The sequence below is a fragment of the Parambassis ranga genome, chromosome 21 (genome assembly GCF_900634625.1).
Source record: "Parambassis ranga chromosome 21, fParRan2.1, whole genome shotgun sequence".
Lineage (NCBI taxonomy): Eukaryota > Metazoa > Chordata > Actinopteri > Ambassidae > Parambassis > Parambassis ranga.
In genome coordinates this window covers 3,626,067-3,649,469 of record NC_041041.1, presented here as the reverse complement: position 1 = coordinate 3,649,469, position 23,403 = coordinate 3,626,067, and the positions used below count along the sequence as shown (strand labels likewise).

Sequence of the window (23,403 nt, the reverse complement as noted above, 5' to 3'; positions counted from 1 at the left end):
GCTCTTGAAGATTTTTATGTATTTTTGTACTTTGTAAATACAAGTTTATTATTATTTACAATAATATATACATTTATAACACATATTTTTGTTGTTTGAATGATTGTGGATGCTTTGATTGACAGGTAGGTAGCGCAATAGAGGGTCGGGCTTCAGTTTTCACTGTCAAAAAAGGGTGTGGATCGGTGACTGACAAATATAGTAGCGTTGTAAATACAGTTCATCGGTTTAAATCGTCTTTAACGGACAGCTCTATTTAACCAATGAGCGGACAGTAAAGGTTCTTGTTTTGATTTGTCAGCCAATAGGAGGGAAGATAATTCCTGAGTGGGCGGGTCTACACATCTCTGTGCCAAGTAGTGCCGTTGTGAGCTCCGGCAACAGATGGCGGCTCTGGCTGCGTCTACGTACAGCAAAATCCTGACAGGGCGGAGGCTCTGATGTGGGAGTCCAGACCAGTTACCAGAGTCGGGTTTTAAATGAGGATCAAGGAGAAAGCCCCGTCACGCTAACTTCATTGATAACTTCCTGTCTCCGATATTGGATATTCCTCCTTTTACCTTGGATTTCTGCTGGAGGCCGCAGAAGCCTCGGGCTAGATTTGGCGACGCAGCGAGCCGAGTGTGCGAAGACGTCGTTGGGATTGTTTGGAAAGTCTCATAAAAATGTATTTGCCAAGCTTTGAGCTTTTGAAGTTGTGACGCATTCGATTTGTAGGGTCAGTTGTCTTTACATGATAGCAAAAAATAGAATTAATGCGGAGTAGGGAAAAGTTAAGGAAACAAGCTAACTAGTTAGCTAGCCTGCTGTAATGCTAGTTAGCTACTTAGCAGTGAAACTCTAGCATGTTGAATGAATGAATGAATGGACTTGGCAGCATCTACATGTACGTAACTATTGTTAGTTGTTGTTGCACGGTGAATATTAGATAAGACTACATTATTTTCCACAACAAGGCGAGCATTTCTTGCTATCTGCTGTCCGACTGTTTAATTGCTTAACCACAGATGGACAGGAATGCAGTTCCTGGGGGTTGGTGGACAGCGGCGTGTTAACGCTCAAAGATAGTGCTGCGCGTACACCGACGATAGCCTGGTAATGTTTGTAGGGTGTGGGAAGCTAACTTTAGCTAACCACAGATATTTGCACTAGTTGGACTTGGTTGCAATAGTGTGAGGCTTACACCCAGTTTGGAATGGGAAACACGGTGTCATGCTGCGTCTCTCCCGAGTCGAGCCCCAAACTACCTTCAAGACAACCGGCAGAGCGGCTGGAGGAGTTCCCGACCAGCACTGAAGTGAGCGATGACAACACCGTGCCCTACCTGCAGCATATAAGCGACAGAGAGGTCCCTGATGGTAAATGTCAAGCTAATAACCTTTCACACTTGTCATGCTCACAAAACTTAAACCTGATTTTCCAAAAACATCTCAGCTGTGTTTGTTTACAGGGAGGTTCGTCTTAATCCTGTCACTGACAGTGAATAATGACCTGCTTGTAGCACCCAAACACACAAACTTAACAGCTGCTGTCTGTTAAGTACACACACACACACACCTACTTACCTGTGTCATTGTTAGAAACACTTTACTAGTGTGGGTACAAACACAGGGGGAATGTTTAGTATACATACTAACCTGATAGTCTTTCACATGTAAAGTGAAAGTACGCACACACACACACACACATCTTGTTTGGCTACTGCCAAAGCTGCCAAACTTGTTTACTGCCTTTTCCTTTGCCAGCACTGGGCTGAGGATGATGGCGTGCTTGGCACTGTTTGGTTAGGTACTGCGTCATATTGATCATTCTGTTGTGGCATTACATTACATGACAGCAAACCCATCATCTTGTCAGTGTCACAGTAACCACTCAGAAATGAGCAGTAAAGAGAAAAGTTGTCGTTATTATCATGTTTTTATTTCCATGGCCTACAGATGATCATGCACCTACCTGAACAAACACCATTCTGTAAGCAGCTGATGTGCCTGCGAACAAATGTCATCCAAAGCCAGAAGTGCAAATTAGGTTCAGCAACATCAAGGTTTCTTCCTGACAATGTGATTTAGTCACATGATCAGGAAAACATCAGGCATATTTCTCTGTGATGTGGGCCCAAGCTTAATTTGGTACTATTAGTCCTTGTGTCGCCACTCTTCATTGATTCCCAGACATGCACAGGGTTCATTCCATTCACGTCGTTATGAACAGTAGTGTGTGTGTGTGTGTGTGTGAGCGAGTGAGCGCAGTATGTTGAGACCAGCTGTTGGCTGGGTGAGGGTCAAAGTAAGTCCATCAGTCCTTCTTGCATTCCTTGCTGTCCTCACTTCACAAATGCATCCATCACTTAATCCCCTGTCTTTTATGTAATGCGCTTTGCATTGTGTCCACAAAGACACTGCTACAATAGCATCTGATACAGCTACAGTTCACATGAATCATATTTACAAGGTCCACAGTTTGGTTGATTTATTTTATGTTGTTTGGTTTTAGGTCTTACAGTCTGTGAGCTTCACTTCCTGTTTGTCTCTGAAGCTTTATTTCTCTGCATTATTTATTCATAATCAATAACAATTGATTGTGATGTGTTGATGTGTTTTAGTTGTGTGTAAGCTCTTTGCTTTGTTAATCTAGTCAGGAGCGCTAAATATCCCCACATCTCACATATAAGGTGTGTTTGTTACCATTCTGGATATTAAGACTAATTGAATACATTTTCGTTGTTTCCTCAGAGCTGGCCTCAGAGTTTAATCCATCAGACCATGCCCGAGCAAGCACCATCTTCCTCTGCAAGTCTCAGACAGACGGTGAGCAATCCTAACATGACGCATATACACACAGAGATGTGATTCATGTCAATTGTCTTCTGTAAGATCTTGTGAACAGCAACATCTGACATGCCTGATTTAGTTTAGAAGATTTTTACAGATGTTTCAGGTTTCAGCTCTGAACTGTAGTTTACTGTCATACATTTACATGTAAGTTCATTAAAATTGTTCAGCAAATGAGTAAATTTGCCAGAAAGCCACAAGCGAAAGTGTGTCATAACTGGCAGATGACTGCTGCAGCTTCAATGCTGTTTTCCAGGAATTCTTTTCCTGTGTGTCACTGTGTTAATTTGCACTTATAGGGTGATTATTGATTTATTTATCTATCAGGGACAATGCAGTGAACATATTGAACAGATGATGTTTTGCACAAAGAGTATATAGCATTTAAGCTAATTCACGACTCTTGTCCCTGGTTGGGTTTTTAAACAAAGAACGGTAAAATAACAACAATATACCAATATAAACACATTAACAATTTACAGAGAAATGAGGATCTTGTTTCACATTTACATAATACAATTTATACACATTCAAAAAGCAGTCAGACCAAACATACATTTCAGAAGTGGGTGCATTCTTGCTTTGTCTTCAGCCAGTTCTTAACCTTTGCTGCAAAAGTTTTGAAGATCATTATTAGTTTTAACGTCAAATGATTCTACATGTGACTGCACTTTTTAGAGAGTGCTGATCATCCAAATGTGGTTTTGCGGTAGGATAGTTTGCAGTTCTTATTGACAGCGCTCCCGGTGACTCTGCTGCTGTCCTGGTCTTTGGATAAATGTACACAGTGGCTCTGGTGCTAAATTACATTAATTTTAGAAAGCAGTGGTCAATGAAGCTTTCAAAACTCAACATATCTATGTTTTCAGAATGTGACAGAATGTTTTTCTTCCTTTATAGTACGAGATAAAAGGAAAAGCAACCACATAAACCACATCAGTCATGTGAGTATCTGAATCTTTGTGCAAAAAGGTATTAAGATATTTTTCTTTGATGTGTTTAGATTGTAATTTAACCTACTGTGGGTGTAGGTTTATTTTTTATTTATGTTTAAATTTATTCTTAATTACATTTCTCACTGTTGACCTTTTTGTGTTTTAGCTCCTTACCAATTGTTACAGATCTATAGAAATTCACCTACCAAAACTGATCCATGTCCCTTTACCCTTTACCCTTAACAAGCTGTTAAGTGTGTGTTTTTTTTAATGTCTGAAGGTATCACCTGGTCCGCTGTCTAAGAAATACAGCTCTTGTTCCACCATCTTCATAGACGACAGCACCGTCAGCCAGCCAAACCTCAAAAGCACAATTAAATGGTGAGAATTTCACTCTCTCACACACAGAAACACAAACACTGTACTGTACTGTATTGTATTGTATTGTGTTGTGTTGTCCAGAAGTCATTTCACATGAGAAAATCCTGTTACATCACAGCGCTGTAATCCGGAAGTAATGCTTATCGCATGCGTGACTAAAACAGATGCTGTAACACCTCGTCTGGGGCCGTCATCTGTAATGACATTATTTTTATTGAGCCTGGATAATCACACTTCATCAGGATTATCTCGATGTGTTTAAATGTATTCTAATTGAATGTGTCAAATCTTTTTTGACGACACCACACACACACACACACACTCTATGATATTATTATGGAATTCAGAACTAATCCAACTGTCTTTCTCCTCTGTCTTCAGTGTCACTTTAGCAATATACTACCACATCAAAAACAGGTGGGTGTAAATCAGTTGTTACATTATGCTGCCATAACAAGGACTGTATGGATGTGAGTTGCACTGACAGATGCGTTGTTTGTTTTTTAGGGACTCAGACAGGTCGCTGGACATCTTTGATGAGAAGTTGCACCCTTTATCAGTGAGTACAGTGAAGATGGTTTTTGTTGAAATGTGGTCAAGCATCCTCAAAAACTGAAGGGGCTCCTTCAAGCCAGATGTTTTGCACAGTCATTTATTATATTATTATGTAGTCTTTTCCATCAATCACATTAAACACTAATATGATTGACTTCTGTCAGACTCATTTCTGACCCTGTTTTACTAATATTTTGTTGACAAAATAAGAGGGCGCTATATTTCTTTTCTCTCAGATGCAGGACGGTGGGTCAGACTAGTCAGAAAAGGATTGTGACTAGATGTCGTAGCACATCGTGGTATTTTGTTATCTGACATACTGATTATTTTTCAGCCATGTGTAATATTATAGTAGTTTGGTCACTAGAATGCAGCCTGAGGCTCTAAGAAACAAAGTGTGCAGACACACATGCTCATCTGCTCATTGATGATGTCTGGTTTGCCACACCCCCCGATCATATTACAGTTTTCCTGAAGAAAACAAGACATGAGTAGTTTAAAATGGAGAAACTATAATGTTACAACCGGCCTAGGGGAAACCTAGTTGTAGCATAAAGTGACTCTTCCCTCCTGTTCCAGTTCCCAAGGTATATGAAAAATATCAACGACGAATGGAATTTATATAAATTTATTTATAAACGAACCGAGACAACAGAAACCTTCAGGGTGAGCAATGCCAAAATAACAAACAAAACAACTAAGGTTCTCAGCTCCTGTCTTTCCTAAACAAAATAAAAGAGATTCAAACAAAAATACAGGTGACTTCCCTGACTTCCTAACAAAAAACAGGAGAAAACGAATAAACAAAAACGGCTTCTCACCCCTACTCGAATGTGTCTGGTATGTAGTAATAACTTAAATTCAATTACTCTAGGTAAAGCGAAAATCAAACAACAAACCTAAATTACACAAAATACTATTCACAATCTAATGTCCAACGTATAATCAACAAATCGAACGCAGTCTTCTCGGGATGTGGAGCGGAGGGCAAGAGCATCGGGTGGCTGATGTGGAGGGTTTTTAAATTCAGAGCCCATCTGTGTCCTCCAATCCTCGAGCTCCACGTCATCCAGCTGTAAAACCAATAGAATGCTCCCCCCTGTTGGCGGGGAGGGAGAACACTCACACACACACACAGAACATATGACTATTGTCATAACAATAGACATGGTAGACCTTGTTGCTTATGCAGTACAGTTCATTTTTATATTTAATTAGTTGACTACTGTCTACAGTCAGTCTGCAGTTTGAGTGATTTATAGCAATTCTTGTGTGGCATCTTGAGTTTTTAGAAGTAAATTAATTCTTAAACACACCTGTTTAGAGATTGATTTTATCTTAAAGGTAGGGTAGGAGATTTTGAAAACTCAGTGAGAGTCAGCCAGATTTTGAAAGTAAACAAACGCCCCTTTCTCTCGGAGCTCACCCCGAAGCCACGCCTCCCAATCAGTCTGTGACTTCGGCCATCGTGCACGTACCTCTCTGGTGCGCGCAGAGCAGGAAGAGAGTGACAACCAGCCAATACTCCGCGCAGGTGCGCCTCGCAGGGTTGGCTGATGTTTTTAGCGTTTTATAGCTTCCACAGATGATTCATATTCTTCGTTTTAATGTCACACTGCCGAACTAATCGGTCGGATTGTAAAGAGAAGTTACACTAATTTAACAAAAAGTGCATCAGAATGAAATCTCCTACCCGACCTTTAAATGCCATTTTAATTTGTTTTAGTTTATATTAATTTAAGTACACTACAACTATGTTGTTGAAGATTCTCAGTCATCTAGGTCATTTTCGTTCAGAAGGTTGAAGCAAGGCAACAATTATCTTCAAGATAATTCTACAAATCTAAGCACACTACTACATTTTAAATTCTGAGTGCAACAACTGAAAAAGCACCCCACAAAGGGGATCTAGTAGAACAGCTTAGGCTTGTTCTGAAATGCAGGAAATGACTTCTACCACTTAACCATTACCTTCAACTCTTTTTAATGTCATTGTGTGTCCATGTGAAGGATTGTGGTGTCCCAGCACAACACTTTGCTTTGTGTGTTAACACTTAAATCCCTCTTCTTCTGTCATGAGCTCTGCCTTGTCCTCTCTTGTGATTACTGTGTATTCATGGTTTCTGTGCCCTCATATACATGTGATAACGACACAAGTGTATCAATGTTCTTACACTGCCAACTTTAATAACTTTTGCTAATGTAGAGCTATTCCAAAGAAAAGATGGCGTCAACCACAAGTAGTATTAGTAGCATTGTTGCTTATCCTCCTAGCTTCCTTTAGACATGAATGTGTGTTTGTTCCTACAACACAGAGAGAGCCAGTGCCAGATGACTACTCCCGTGTAGACCCAGAACACAAACTGATCTACCGCTTCGTCAGGACGCTCTTTAGTGCTGCACAGCTGACTGCAGAATGTGCCATCGTCACACTTGTAAGTGGTTCTATTGAGCTTTTTGTATTCACAGATATAACTGAGATTTAAGCCCTGTCATCTGAAGTGCAGTGCACACAACAACATCACATCACATCAACTGGCCACCAGATGGCAGTAAACCCTTGCACACCTACTTGTCCCAAACAGCATAACACAGACTTTGGTCATCACAATGAGTAAAATCATCAATCATCTGAGGACAGACAGACTTTTCATGAATAATAAAAGGACTGACTAATGAGAGGAATATTAAATACTCATCTACTTTATTAAAAACTTTATCAGATTAATCAATGTTTTGACTCAAACATCCTTCTTCCCTCAGGTGTACTTGGAGCGCTTGCTGACCTACGCTGAGCTGGACATCTGCCCCACCAACTGGAAGCGCATCGTCTTGGGAGCCATCTTATTGGCCTCCAAAGTCTGGGACGACCAGGCCGTGTGGAATGTCGACTACTGCCAGATCCTCAAAGACATCACGGTGGAGGACATGTGAGTTGTATCTCACCATGTGAGAAAGATGGTGATGTGGAGAGTGGTCAGCAGGAGTTCAAATTTGAGTTGGGATAATTGTTTGTTATATGTTGAAATTACAGTTCCACACTTGTCAAATGTAATAAATAAGCATGCAGGGTTTCCCACACATAGACTAATTCGTGGCGGCCCGCCACATAATGAACAATCCTCTGCCACAAATTGTTTCAGTGGGTTTTTTTAGGCTTGTGCAAAATCGTATCGTGTGCAATTATTCGTCAGAAAAACTGTAATCGATTAATATTTGCCACTTATCGATTACGGCGATTAGTGCCTCGTCATGATGACGCTTTTTTGTTTGCAGCGTAGTCTCACCATCACCCGCGCACATGTGAGCCCACAATAACAATAATGGTGGAAGGCAGTGGTGTTCAGTTAAATAATGCGGAACAGCACGTTCCTAACATAAGTTCAACGTCTGTCACCATAAGAGGACACAACACTACACTACAGCTGTATATAGTGCCGCGACATGCATTAGGTGAAGCGTGGAGCGTTGGTTGTTGCTATAGTAACTGAATTTTTGCTCGTATCAAATGAATGAACTCCGATCTTTATTTACGGACTCCACAGCAAGATAGGAAACATTACAACAGCGAAGTCTCCTCCAGCAGATATTGGAAAGAATTCCACTCAGCCGAGAATCCGCGATACGTTTAGTCATCGTGCTCCTTACGACCAAACGAAGCGCTGGAAGAACGTAACGTAGGTTGTTTTGCACAGACACACATTTAAATGTGAAATTGTCCGGTTTGTTTATTTGTTTGTTTTTTCTGCTGCTGTTCTACAGTCTGAGTGAAAACATGCTCTAGTGTGGGACATATTCCAGTCACAGGTTCAGTTGCGCAGACACATTTTTTAACTTGAAATAATCACTGATGTGACTTTTCTGAACTTTGTTTGTCTATTTGTCTGTTTAATTTTAATGTTGACATGCTGCTTTGTGACCTTAAGATAAAAACATTTGAAGGACAAAGTTACTTTAAATGTTTGCTTCATTATTATTTTGAAGCAGTTTGTGCCTCAATATTATCAATACATATTTCCATGGCTGGTTGGTGCCTAATCACCAGCTTAGCCTGTTAGAATGAAGTAGTTAACTTGACTGATGATTTGTCGGTATCATGCTAGAACACTGTGCCAATTTAGAGTCAAAAACATGTAAGTGCAACTGTCATCAATTAATCGTCAAATTAATCGTTATCGGCTAAATGCCACAAATAATCGTGATTAATTTTTTTGCCAATATCGTCCAACCCTAGTTTTTTTTCGCCAACACGAATTTATAACATAGCTATCCTTCCGATCATTGAACTCCGCACAACTCTCTCTCCCCCGTTCACACACGCGCACACACATAAGCGCACATGCACACACACCGACAGCAGCTGATCCGCCCGCTCCTCCTCAGTGTCTGAGGCCTATAGACTGTTGAAAGAAAACCAGAATCAGCGGATATTTGCACAGCGAAGACGAGCAGCGTTATTGATAATGGAAAATTGTGCACCCTAACTCAGCACAGACAGAGCTGGTAACGCAGCAAACCAATAGGCGATTAAAGGTGAAACGCGGTTACCAATGAGATAAACTACGTTATATGCCCAAATATTATCACCAAAAGCTGCTTTATTTATGACTTAGTTGCCTTGTTGTGTCCAATATAAAGTCCCGGTATTTGTATGAGCAAACTCATTCTACTGCCCTGTAATGTATGGAGTAGAGGTGCGGGAAGGTCCAAGCAGTTTATTTGTCGTATCAGTAGGAACTAGTATGCAGTATGCTGTTAAAATGGGTAGCGACACTGAATGTATTGTGCTGTTGTGCTTATAATGGCTGCACCTGCTGGAAGCACTCACCCCAGAAAGTCCTGGGAACATGTGGTTTTGGCGGGACATTTGGTTGTACCACTACTGAGTGGCCTGTTATTTGTTAATTAATACTGCAAAATTTAAATCTCTAATCAAGTAGCGGTTTATTTTAATAAACTAATTTCTACATTTCATACATTTTTTTTTTGGGGGGGGGCTTGTTTCTGGCTGAGAGACAGGTCTGATAAAGAAAAAGAATGTTCCTCACTATACAATTGGGTTCTCCCACCACAAGCTTGCCCTCATAATAAAAAGGAATATAACAACAAAGATGCACTCAGAGCCGACAGAAGAAGTGCTGGCATAGATGGAAGCTGCAGCATCTATGCTGTCTCTCAGGCTATAACCAGTGAAGAGGCCAGGGGCTGCACTTGGAGGACCTGGGCTTTATTTCCTACAATTGCTTTCCTTGTTGGTACGTGTGTGTGTGTGTGTCTGTGTGTGTGTGTGAAAGAGGTTGAAAGTGCCTCCTTGTTTTTTGTGATTTGGATAGATGCGTACGCTGCCTCCATGCGTGTCCTCTGTCTGTGAGCCCCCATCCCTCTCTGACTCCCTCACTCTTTCCTCTCATATATGTCTGACCTACACTCTCTCAGCTCTGTTTTCATTGCTGCCATTGAAGTGTCTTTGTGAGCCCTGCTGGGTCTGGATGGAGGGATGGGAGGAAGAGTAGAGAGAGAGAGGTAGAGAGGTAGAGAGGGAGAAATGGATGGGAGGGTCTCAAGTGCTCTCACTGCTTCTACATAATGGCCCTGGCTCTCGCCCGCTCCATTAGTTGCCCTGGGAGACCAGACATCACACACACACTCACACTCGCTCACACCACCTTTGCTGACCAACAAAGCATCCTGGATGCTGTCTCCTTGGCGACCACCTCCCTTAGATTTTCTCGTGACTGTGATGATGAGGAAGGATGATGGAGTTTGTAGTCTGGAAAAAGATGAGCTGTGATACTCCAACTAAGTGCTTGGAGATACATGTCTGATTACCCGTGTGTGTGTGTGTGTGTGTGTGTGTGAGTGTGTGTGTGAGAGAGAGAGAGAGAGAGAGAGAGAGCTTTGAGGAAAAGATTGAATTTCTCCACAGACTCTTTCCACCTTGTCAATACACAAATAACTGATACACCTTGGCTTCATTTCTTCAACAAGCCTCAGATGAAGTTTTTTTTCTCCTTCTTCTTTGAGAGTTGAAATGTTTTCTGTCGACTTGTTGACTGTTCTCTGTATCTCTGTGCCTGATCAGAATTCATACACAGACCTCCAGGTTCTTTTTTCATAGTGAGACCTGAACAGGAACACAGCCGGTTTCTGAAATGATAAAGTTTTAATTCCTTTCGAGGCCTGTCAAGATTACTTTTGTATTTGAGATTGTTTACAAAGAAGAAAATGTATGACTCTACACATTATTTTAATAGTTGATTAAAAAACTATTTATAAAATTTGGCTTAAAGTTTCTGGTCGTTTCGGTCGAAGTTCTGGCTTCCCGGAATAATCCTCTGCTGTCTCCCTGCCCTACAGGAATGAGATGGAGCGCCACTTCCTTGAACTCCTCCAGTTTAATATTAACGTGCCAGCCAGTGTCTATGCCAAGTACTACTTTGACCTGCGCCAGCTGGCTGACGACAACAACCTCAGCTTCCCTCTGGAGCCCCTTAACAACCAGCGAGCCCAGAAACTAGAGGTGAGATACTCTACTCCTCGTGACCCGTACATTAATGTGCAGTAAAGTTTTAGAACGACTTAGAAGCCATTGTGTCGTGTGATTGTCCCTTTAGGCCATTTCCAGACTATGTGAAGACAAGTACAAGGACCTGAGCCGAGCTGCAATGAGACGATCCTTCAGCGCAGACAACCTGATCGGTATACGACGCTCCAATGCTGTGCTCTCATAGGCCAGACTGCTGCCCTCTGATTTTCAAAGCCCAGCTAACCCACAGCCAGCCCCGGACAAACATGGCCGCCTCGCAGAGTCATGTGACCTGAAATGTTGTCATGACCTGCCCATACGGTAATTTCCATCACAGAGGTGCAGTTAAGGTGTTTACGTAAATTGACGTTTTTAGAAATATGTTATTTATTTCTTCCTTGTCCCTCGTTTCCAAGAGTGTTAGATATTACTGACTCTGAAGGAGTTGATATATGTCGGGGGTAAACTTAGGGTTGGAAAGGCTGGTGGTGTTCTGTGTTTATGTCGACAAATCCCAGGAAAAGATTAAAAAAAAACAACAAAGTTAATCTAACACTGCGAGTCTGTAGCTGAGGCGAGGCAAAAGCAAGCGGTCAGAAGCCACAACTCTTGTTTTTGAGTTTTTATCAGGGAAAATGCTGAACGGGCATTTGTTGATCTGTCTGCTCTTCTCTCACTCTTCATATGACATTTCCAGTAGATACGCATATAATGATCTTATTCATCATGTGGGTAAAAAAAATCGGTTAGGAGCTCATGATGGAGGCTCTTTTAACCTGGCTAGTTGCTGCTTTTGTGCTCCTGAATTGCCCCCCAGGGGGCAGATAAAGTTCTTAGATTTGATTTGAGTGACTTTGACTTTAAAACACAGCCAAGAACACTTGAACTAAAGGTACCAGGACTGCACCAGGCTCTGTTCAAATGGAAACAATCCATTTTTAAGGACAACCACCTATATTTTGATGATGCCATCAAAGTGAGTCTCGCCAGCTCACACAAAGAAACTTGCTCCACACTACGCTCATCCATCTAATTTTATTTAACCCGCGTTGTCCTGGAGCCTATCCCAGCTGTCAATGGGCAAGAGGCAGGGTACACCCTGGACAGGTTGCCAGTCTGCTGCAGGACTAACGTACAGAGACAACAACCACACACACCTAAAGCCACGATTTTTACGATTTCTTTTTAGCTTCGCTGTACAGCGGGAAACTCCAAACTTCACTCAGAAAGGTCCCAGAACCCTTCTTGCATCAGTGCTAACCACTGCACCACTGTGCTGCCCTCACAGTATGCCCCTCAGGTCAGAACACTACTGTGGCCATGGGATAAACATGGCTGCCAAAGGAAAGCAAGGAGTGCTTCTCGGTGCTTTGTGGTTTTCTATTTTCAGTGTGAAACCAGTTCATACTTAGACTGTGAAATTCTTACAGTCAGGAGAGAAAGAGAAATACGATTTGTGACTCCTCAGGTTTACACATCATACTGTTGGATTAGTTTATTGTTGGCTCGATCTTTTCCTGGGATTCTTAACAGTATAAAAAAAAACACAAACAAAACACCACCAGACTCCACCTTTTTAACAGGCATCACAAATTCTTCCTGTAAATGATACCAAACGTCACTCTGAAGGCTGGACATCTTGTTTGCTGTCAATAATACCAGTGGTGTTCTATTATATTTCAGTAAATTTTGGACTTAGCATGTCGTATATTACAAGGTATTGGACTATTAATACTCCACAGTGAAGTAAGAAAACCCGTCACGTGGCAGGAAATCGTGATCGGTGTTAATGTCAAAGTCGGTGTCCCACAGGCGCTGGATTCACTGATCCTGGATCAGTACTGTTACTGAACGGCTACATACAGCGGTTACATTGATATAATTTGTGGGTGGGGGTCTATGCAGTCCAGCCTCAGTATTGTGCCCCTCAGATCCTGCCACCTTAAAAGAGCCCGTCAACAGAATCTCGTGCTCGTCTTAGCCTCCCTGACACACTACATAGAGTCTGAGGGGAGAAAAACAAAAAAAAGAGAGAGACTGATGGATGCCCCCCTCCTTTTTGCTTACTATGTAGGCTACTAGCTGTGAAATTTGTCTTGTTTTTAATTGAAAAAAAAACACATTTGCAGATGGAGTATTTTAAATAAACACTAATCATGTAACAAAGATATGTTGTGAAAATTGTTTTGTGTGACTTCGAGTGATCGGTCGATGTGCGATTAAACCTGTCCAATCAGCAGCAGTCTCTTCTTCGGCGTCATGTCACTAAACATCAATTTTAAGGATCTGCATTTGACTATTTCAACTAAATGTTTACCCTATTTTGTTATATCCTTTTTATTATAAATGTTTTAGTTTTTTGCTTCTTTTTTAAATAGAATCCCGACACTTATTAACCATGTATTGGCGCTCACACTTCCTTTAACTTTATATACAGTTTGGTATCAGGGGTGATTGATCAGTAGATAAATTATACAGCTGCATATAGGGCTGGGCAATTAACTGAAAGTATATCGAAACCGACATTTAGACCATCTAACCGATGTCGGTTGATTGGGTTATTACTGTTCTGTGCTGTCACGTTGCTGTAAAATAATAAAATAAAAAATGCTTTGTATAGCTTGTTACTATCCGGAGAACAGAAAAATCTGTTGGTGTGACAAGAACAAAAACAAACTTTTCATACTTCACAAGAAACGTGTGTGTGTAGTCCTCATGGCTCTTTCACTGCAGCTTGCAGCACAGATCCCCCCCCCCCCCCAACAAAAGTAATAAAAAAATACATTAATCAATCATTCATTTATCGATACCGAGGAAAAAGCTTCAATTAATTGTGATACTGATTTTAAGTAATAACGCCCAGCCCTAGCTGCATATTGTGTAGCTACATGATTGTGCAGTGGTTTAATACCTTTATATACACAGCTTCCAATTGAAGACACCCAAAATACCCTTTGTTGTTCAGCAAGCTGAACTGTACATTTGTCACCTGCTTATGAAGCTGTCATTCAATAACAAGGTCAAAATTATGAGCTCCTCTCGATGCTAATAGTCAATTGTGTGTCTCCTTTTTTGTTTGACAACAGCCTGAGAGCTGTCGTTTTGTGTGTTTTGATCAGATGACACTTTCTGTATGTGTCGTCTGGGTGCAGGTTGTTACTAGCAGACTTCAGTCTGGCTTGGAGGTGTCTTTTCTGCAGAGGTTTTTCTTGGTCTACAACCAGGCAGGAGACCCTAGTGGCTGTCTTCTCTGAGACGTCAGTTCCAGACCTGGTTAAATCCTGCTCTAGTGTCTTGGCAGTTACTCTCTGCTCTGTAGACACATCTCTCACTGGCTTTCTTTCAACTTGTTCTGCTCTCTTTGACTTTCTTGGAACTTCTAGATAATACCTCTCACCTCAAACCCCCAGCTCTATCTAGTTCCTAATTTACTATTTTATGTGTATCCAAAATCATAGGTAAAGCTTTGTGTCCCCCACACGTTGGGCCAAAATCACAGACATACAAGAGACGCACCAAAACTTGAGAGCAGATCAATTTTAATTCCACAATACCGATCAAAATCTACAATACCTTTAATATCTTCTGTCTATCGGTGTGAAAGCAGATGTACACTTCAACATATAAACCTAAATGTCTTTAGCATTTTTGGCATTCATCATCACGTTCACTCACACACGTCAGACTAATAAATTAAGAGATAACATCTAGCATGTGGACACACGGAAGTCTCTAAACAACACAACAATGTATAAAAATATCAGAATTTGTGACAGGAGGGAGAAAAGCTTCAGATTCACAATACATCAGGCTTTTAATACACCGTGTGTGTGTGTGTGTGTGTGTGTGTGTGTGTGTGTGTGAGGGGGGGGGACGATGGCTTGAGTTCATGGTGCAGCTACAAGCAGATAATCCACATTGGACCACAGATCCCTGCCAACATCTCCACTGAAGATTGTACAGATTTTAGTAAAGTATAAATATCATGAATGCAGCCAACAAACGGTGATGAGTGATTACTCACAATAACACAAGGAGAGCTTAAATTTCTGCAAATGGTCTTATTTTAACCAAATATTAATGCAAATTGTGCAATTTACAACTAATACAAAACAATAAAAACAAAGATTTTTAGTACAATAATTTTTTTTTCTGTAGATGTAAGATTTTTTTGTGGTCAATCATCAATAATCTGCCGGAGTCTCCTGACTTTCTCACTATTTCCTAAATGTCCGTATGGGCCATGAATTGAAGTGCCTGTTAGATTTAGTTTGAGGTCCTACATAATGTCTTAAATGTGCCTGTTTTTAATCCAAAATCAATAAATATTGAATATAAAGTGTTACAAATTTTCATTATTTGCTTATTTTGCTTTAATTATTCGCTTTTACGATGATCTGTTAGTCGTCACTTTGATTATGTGACTAGCTGTGAGCTTGACATCTGTAATTCAAGCATCATTTTATGTAGAAAAGTACAATGTGTTTCTCAAAGTGAGGCTCAGGGACCTGCAGAGGTCCTCAAAATTAAATCTTTGCAGCAGAATGTTTGTGGCAACAAAGATGAGAATTAAAAACATATCTTTCACAGTAACACTGCTTTTGTTCCAGGCTGTTAAAGCTGGCATCTCAGAGGGTCTGTGGTCTAATGCTGTTGGTCATGTTGGTGAGCAGCTCCACTGTGAACCAGCAGATGGGGGTAAAGACCAAGATCCCTTTCACATCCTGTATCATCACTGTTTACAGTTTATGGACGAAACTCTTCTGAGAGATTTGACTGACACAGAGGTCATCAGAGAACTTTTCTTTCATCATATACAACACACACAGACACACAACAACACATTTATACAACTCAAATCACATTTAAACAGCTCAGATAGGGTTTGTTTCTCTGGTGTGTCACGTAACCTGTGGCGTTGGTTGGTTATAGACTAAACATATCACACATCTTTTTTTACAGCACATATGTACAGTATACACATAAATAAATATGATTTCTATCTCAGTGCTCGGTATAAGCAGGTAGTAAGGATCCAGATTACCCTGTTTGTGTTTTCCCTTTTATCTCTCAGAATCTTTTTGGTCCATTGAGTTTGATCCTGTCACTTGTCTTGGTATTTAGTCCTTAACCACATTCTGTTTGGATCCTAGGGTGAGATGAGACTGTACAGACTGTATGAGCGTCTTCTGTTCATATATGGGACGGAGCAGCTTTATGGTACATCCCTGATGCCAGCCCACTTCCAGTGTGTCCAGTTAAAGCTGTACTGGCCTCACTGTACATCGACGGAGGCGCTGTGGCCTTTTGCAGCCAGCAGGGGCAGCATCGAGCCACAAACCTCCTCCAAGACTCCAAGGTTTTACCCGACCAAATCCAGACTCCTGAGGTGATGCCCACCACTAAACACATGAAGTACTTGAGCATGAAAACGGCATAGTCTGGACCCAGGCCGGATCGCTGGCGCTCAGACAGGCAGGAGCAGGCCAAGGCGCGCTCCCATCCGGGCCGGTAGTGCTGCTCATAGACAAGACAGGCCACCACGATAGTGGCGGGGACAGTGTACAGCACCGTGAAGAGCCCAATGCGAATCATCAAGCGCTCCAGTTTGTCTGTCTTGGTGCCACCTTGCTTGATGATGCTCCGGATGCGGAATAAAGAAACAAAACCAGCGAGTAAGAAGAGTGAACCAGTGAAGAGGTAAACCACTAGAGGAGCCAGTACGAATCCCCTCAGGTTCTCCAGACTCTGGTTCCCTACATAACAGATTCCAGCCACAGGGTCACCGTCTACAGAGCTGAGAGCCAGGACCACGATGGACTTGACGCTGGGGATGAGCCAGGCAGCCAGGTGGAAGTACTGTGAGTAGCCAGCGATGGCCTCGCTGCCCCACTTCATCCCTGCAGCTAGGAACCAGGTGAAGGACAGCACCACCCACCAGATGGAGCTGGCCATGCCAAAAAAGTACACCAACAAGAAGACAAGGGTGCAGAGAGCAGGGCCCGTGGTGTCGTAGAGGATGTGCAGCTGGTCACCTCCGAGGCTGCTGGCACCACATGCCACCTGCTCATGACCTGCCACCAGCCGGATGATGTAACCCAGTGAAACGAAGAGGTAGCAGGCAGCGAGGAAGATGATGGGCCTCTCTGGGTACTTGAAGCGTTCCATGTCAATGAGGAAGGTGGCAACAGTGGTCAAGGTGGAGATGAAGCACAGCACTGACCAGAGTCCCACCCAGAAGCTGGTGAAGGCGCGTTCGTCAGCTGAGAAGTAGGGCTGGTGGCAGGGCTGGGCACAGTTTGGCAGGGGGCCTGTCTGGACCCGGCCATACAGGGGGTGGGTCTCTCTCTTAATTGGGACCAAGGGGTCTCGACAGCGGCACTCCCTGTCACACTGGGGGGCACTTGGGGGTCTGCTCCTGCCTTTAGGGGTTGGCTTTGGGAACGGTGGAGCCAGCGTGGTGGTCTCACTGCTGTTCTGGTCCATGCACAAGGTCTCGTCACCCAGCTGGGGCAGCTGCTCGCAGCTCATCCTCTCAGGCCACTCGAAGCCATATTGACTCATCAGAGGGGAGCAGCCCCGCTTGGCCCGTTCACACACAGAGCGGCATGGTGGAAGTGGTTTACGGTAATCCGGCAGGCAGATAGGAGTATACATGCTGCATAGAAAGAAAAGCAGGTCTGGAGAGCAGCGGATCCGGACCAGGGGCCAGAACTGGTGCACCTCCAATCCCACTTCCTCCTGGGTGTCGTGGTTGAACTGATTAGGCATGTAGGTCAGGTTGTAGCCGATACCCCTGCACATGGGCACAGTTATGGGCTCACACACCAGGTCCTTGGAGGCTCCTAATGTGACACCAGGACACCAGAGGAGGAGCAGCAGCAGGAAAGGGGGCCGCAGCAGCACCTTGCTGCTCTGCATGTGTCCCACAGAAGGAGCCATGAAATAAATACTAAAATTCAGAATAACGAAAAAATAATAATCTGAGGGTCCTGGAGCTTCTTTTAGTTCATCTTAATCTGGATTGAAAACTTTCTTCTTCTTCTTCTTCTTCTGGATGAATCAGGATCAGAAAAAACACCTTTCCACTTCTGAAAGGTTCAAACTGCTCTTGGTGGTAAATCCAGTTCATCAGCGACCTGCCAGCGCTGTCAATCATTCAACAGAGCGCCCACAATCATTACGGAGAAAGTTCATCTCCTGCGGTCACGTTCCCAATAAATTTAACGACCCTGTAACATTTTTACCAGCCACGTTTCTTCTCTAAAGGTCGCATGCGCCATAAAAAGTCTCATTATTAGAGTCACTGTGGGTGAAAAGCAGTCAGAGCGATCCATAAAAAACTAAAAAAAAAAAAAAAAAATCACGGATTACTTGTTCAAATTATCTAAAAGTCTCCGGATTTAGATGCGTAAATCCACCGTGCGCCTCCCACTCCGGTCTGTAACTTTTATTTTCAACATGTGTCCTCTCTGCTGCTTCTGTAGTTTCAAAAAGAAAAGACAAATGACAGCGTTAATCCGAGGAGTCCTTCAGGGTGAAAACTAGTCCCGTGTTATGAAGTCCGCAGCGTGCGGCGGCTGCGCGCTCTGAGCCTCAGGACGGAATAAAGTCCGTCTGAAGCTGCAGCAGCTCCTCACCACATAGAGCGTGTGGTGCCTTCAGGGCCGTCGGAAATGTCACGACTCCCACCATGAACGCACTTCTTTCTCTCTCTAATAATTAAAATGAAAAAAAGTGGGCTAAAGTGTTTAAATTTAACGTTTTAAAACCATTTTCTGGAACTGTGGCTGCACACTTTGATGTAAAACCACAGTTTTGAGAAGAAACATAAATATGACAGACTGTTAGAGGTCAAATGTAGCCTATGTGTATACAATTATATTTACTGTAGGAAAATACATTAGGGCTTAAATGTAAAAATAATAAAAGTAAAATAAATGTGTCCAAATTTAACAAAGGCAGAGAAATTAATGGACAAAAAAAGTAATCATTATTATGGTGACTTGCCTTGCTGATGCATCAGCTTGGACACAGGTATTTAACTTGTGTCGAAGCTGATGCACCAGCAAAAATAATCCAACATCAGAAGAAAACAACTTCTTATTGATTTTACAGCTTTTACTTTGTCAAAACTCTGCTTGCCTCTTGAGACTCGTGGTTTCTAATCTGGATTAGTCCTTTATGAGATCACTTTGTGAGCAGTGAGGCAGTAAACAGCAGCCACCGCCATGCATGTAACTGGTGGCACAGAGTCTCTCCAGTTTCCTGCAGCACAAGAACGCATCAGTGAGCTGTATTTATGACTTCCTGCATTAAGATGTAGGAGTTTACCAGGAGAACATGAAGGTATCGCATGATGGATGAGGTCTTGCCACCAAAAGACCACACACACATACACACATATGTAATACATGTTATTTTGCATTTCAGACACTATACTTTGAAACAGTTTTATTAAACTTGTAACAGAAAGTTGAACGTTTTTGATACTTTAAGATAAAAAAAACATTTTTTTCATGTGTGGGAATGTGGTCAGTTAATGTCTGACAGCTGAATGAAACACTGTTTCTGTCTCTACTCTTTCTTTTTCAGCCATGCTGGACGATTGACACACTGCTCTCTGAGGGACAAAGGTCTCCAAAGGTGTGTTTGTGTGTGTGTTTAGTGGTGGAAGGTGTGTGTGCTCAGCATATCAGCCAAGACGAGTCTCCCTCTGCATCTGATTTACCTTCACTCAGGTTACTCTGATAGATAAAAGCAAACAGTGAGGAGTTCATGTGTCAGCCTGGAAGGCATCAGTCTCCTGTGTGTGTTTGTGTGTGCGTGTCATACTCATGTAGGTGTGATTACTTGTGATTTTCCCTGGTGCCAGCCTTGTTTGATTAAGACTTCAGGGGAACATGAGGAGGCATGACCTGTATCACTGGCTGATCAGGTAACCACGGACACACACACACACACACAAACTTCTACTCACCTGTGAGGACACTCATTAACCTAACGAATTCCTTTCCCTTACATTAAGTAAGTCCCCTTAAAGAGGGAATGAAACACTGTCTGTAGTGAACTTAATTTGATGGATTAACACTGTCAGTGAAGCAGATTATAGCGGAGAGTCACTGATGTTGTTCAGATTTAATTATTGATGATGCCATGATACTACCACTACCGTGCTTCGCAGATAGGATACAGTTCTTATGCTTGAATGTAGTGTTTTCCTGTGGTTGTTGGAGCTGCTAATAACTCAGCTAGAAACTTCTGGATTAATCTTTAACTGTGTGTTTATGTGTTTTGTACATTCCCCATAGTTCTATTTCTATTTATATCTAACAAATACCTCTGAACTGCTGACCTAATCTGTGTCTCTTTGCGTCTGCATGTGATGCGTTGTTGACTTGGCTGCCATCACACCCCCTTTCTTTGTGTTTAATCTAAACACACCTTTACTACTGAACATATTTCCACTGCACAGAGATCCACATGCAGAGTCAGAGAACAAACTGATATTTGAGTTGCTGTCGTGTGCCAGCTGATTGTACTGTGATAGTAAAATCACTGATTCCTGGAAGAGAATGAGACGCATTAAAACGTCTGAAACATCACAGGAGGCAGATTTTGTGATGACACTGAACTTGTGTTGTTGATTTAGACACATTTAAAAAAAACAGCAGACTTTATTGGCCAAAAGAGTGCACACTCACACAAGTGTCAAGGAGGGTACACAGTTTAAGTTTAAATAGCATCATATGCTTTACTGTTACTTAAAAAGACATTTTAATAAAGTAAAAAAAACAACAGATTTGCCCTTTAGCTCGGTGAAAGCATGGAGACGCTCCGCTCGGCTGAGACCTGCTGAAAGCTTCCATGAGGCCAAACAAGCTTCTGAACAACCAGGTCACTGGGAACACTGGGGCCCTGCCAGCTTTTGTGTTGCAGCTCGCTAAATGTCGGGGTGGGGGTGCTCGTTTGTGTGTGTGTGTGCTCCACACACTCCCCTCTCATGTTGGGAGAGCAGAGGCCCAGTCCTTCCCTCCTCTGTGACCGTTGTCCCCCCTCTACCTCCTCCCTTTTTTCCTTTCCCCCTTTTCCTTCTTAAACTGTCTTTTGTTTTCATTTTCGTTGGCATTTCTGTTCTGTCGTTGTTCGGGCCCTAAATGAGTCTTGACTGGCTCGCAGGCCACTGGAGAAGCACAAAGGACTTCGTTCTACTCGCTACAGTTGATCCATTGTGGGCGTCCCACAATACACTAATTGGCGATGACAATTAAGCGCGGTCGACACTCAGCTTCAATTTGCCCGCTGCTCGACATACATCACGGCCTGAACCTCCTGAGCGCCCGGCTCTCTCACACAAATCCACATTCAGCCAGGCAAGTTTACATGCACCTTCATTCACATGGATCTGAGTCCCCTCAGCTCCTTTTGAGATGACACGTTATCATTTGTCAGCTCATTTGGAAGCTCATTTTTGACCTTGCAAGCTGTGTTTCAGCACACAGGTCCATCAGTGGAGCTTTTGTTCACATCACACGGTCTTCCTCAGCAGGAGGAGTTCATCCAGGTGTCAGGAATTTCTGTGCTGCACTGTAACTGAAGCAGACATATCCTCTGTGGAAGACCGTGTGATGATCTGATGGAAGGTCACTAGCCTCCATGTCATTTTATTGCAGTGTCTCAGGCTTCGTATGTAAAATTCTCAACACGTTCTCACAAAAAATGCCATATTTTATTAATAATACATCCTTCAGATAAGACACATGGTATGATAACAGAACATACGGAATAGCTGCCAAAGTTAGGAAGTCGAAGTTAGGGATGTTGGCGGCTCTGTGCTTCCGCTAAAGTGTCCAGGGTTCAAGTCCACCTGGCACCACGAGCTGTTTTGTTTTCACCCATAGTCAAGTTCTGTTGCATGTAGGAATCTGATGTTTGCTGCATAGGGTTAACTTTTCCCATAGAATCAGATTTTTCAATCAAATTTGTCCTATTGCGAATAGTTTGGGTGTGATGAATGCCTAAAAAAAAAATTATAATAGCAATATTGTATCTATAAAAAGTCTTCATATCCTTCATATTTGTTCCACATGATCTCACATATCTCAGCCTGATGTGAAAGGAGTATGGTTTTGGTTTTAAGCTTAGTTTTTAAGTCAATATAACCCAGATTTATGCATATTACTCAAAATATACCAAATAACAATCAAATATAATATAGATATAATAATCAAAATCTGAGTACAATTGGAGTCTATGGGATTTTAGTGCCAACTTAACTTCAAATTTCCCCCCAATCCTGCAGTAGATATTCATGATTCTCACTGTGGAGATAGAGAAGACCTTCTTTAACAATAATCCAATGAAATATCTGCTGCAACTTTGAAAGATTATTTATAGTGATTTTTTAAAATATTCTATTTTTCAATGGGAGTCTATGGGATTGTAGTGCCACTTTAACTTCAAATTTCCCCACAATCCTGCAGTAGATATTCATGAAACTCAAGGTGGAGATGGAGAAGACCTTCTTTAACAATAATCCAGTGAAATATCTGCTGCAGATTTGATGGGTTATTTATAGTGATTTTTTAAAATATTCTATTTTTCAATGGGAGTCTATGGGATTTTAGTGCCACTTTAACTTCAAATTTCCCCCCAATCCTGCAGTAGATAGTCATGAAACTCATTGTGGAGATGAAGACCTTCTTTAACAATAATCCAGTGAAATATCTGCTGCAGCTTTGATGGATTATTTATATTGATTTTTTAAAATATATCTTTCAATGGGAGTCTATGGTATTTTAGTGCCAGTTTAACTTCAAATTTCCCCCCAATCCTGCAGTAGATATTCATGCATCTCACTATGGAGATGGACAAGATCTTCTTTAACAATAATCCAGTGAAATATCTGCTGCAGCTTTGATGGATTATTTATAGTGATTTTTTTAATATATTCTGTTTTTCAATGGGAGTCTATGGTATTTTAGTGCCAGTTTAACTTCAAATTCCCCCCCCCCCAATCCTGCAGTAGATATTCATGCATCTCACTGTGGAGATGGACAAGACCTTCTTTAACAATAATCCAGTGAAATATCTGCTGCAGCTTTGATGGATTATTTATAGTGATTTTTTAAAATATTCTATTTTTCAATGGGAGTCTAAGGGATTTTAGTGCCAC

The 23,403-nt window shown here is 42.0% G+C and overlaps 2 protein-coding genes across 2 annotated transcripts; one reads left to right on the top strand and one right to left on the bottom strand.

The window, feature by feature from the left end:
• Positions 1–346: 346 nt before the first annotated feature.
• ccnyl1 (cyclin Y-like 1) lies at positions 347–13,394 on the top strand. The gene is made up of 10 exons (XM_028394107.1): positions 347–1,358; positions 2,733–2,807; positions 3,732–3,775; positions 4,047–4,147; positions 4,529–4,564; positions 4,655–4,706; positions 7,018–7,137; positions 7,466–7,632; positions 11,060–11,222; positions 11,317–13,394. Exons 1-10 carry the CDS (start codon positions 1,196–1,198, stop codon positions 11,431–11,433), a joined length of 1,038 nt encoding a protein of 345 aa, XP_028249908.1. The 5' UTR covers positions 347–1,195; the 3' UTR covers positions 11,434–13,394.
• Positions 13,395–14,750: 1,356 nt separating this feature from the next.
• Positions 14,751–18,818, bottom strand: fzd5 (frizzled class receptor 5). Its single transcript, XM_028393245.1, has one exon. The coding sequence runs from the start codon at positions 18,168–18,170 to the stop codon at positions 16,422–16,424; it is 1,749 nt and encodes a 582-aa protein (XP_028249046.1). The 5' UTR covers positions 18,171–18,818; the 3' UTR covers positions 14,751–16,421.
• Positions 18,819–23,403: the final 4,585 nt, after the last annotated feature.

Excerpts from the sequence above, each read along its gene's own strand:
- fzd5 (XM_028393245.1), bottom strand. The coding sequence starts at position 18,170 with ATGGCTCCTTCTGTGGGACACATGCAGAGCAGCAAGGTGCTGCTGCGG.
- ccnyl1 (XM_028394107.1), top strand. The coding sequence starts at position 1,196 with ATGGGAAACACGGTGTCATGCTGCGTCTCTCCCGAGTCGAGCCCCAAA. Across the intron at positions 4,565-4,654 it reads TACTACCACATCAAAAACAG|GGACTCAGACAGGTCGCTGG; the intron begins GTGGGTGTAAAT and ends TTTGTTTTTTAG. Across the intron at positions 4,707-7,017 it reads AGAAGTTGCACCCTTTATCA|AGAGAGCCAGTGCCAGATGA; the intron begins GTGAGTACAGTG and ends CCTACAACACAG.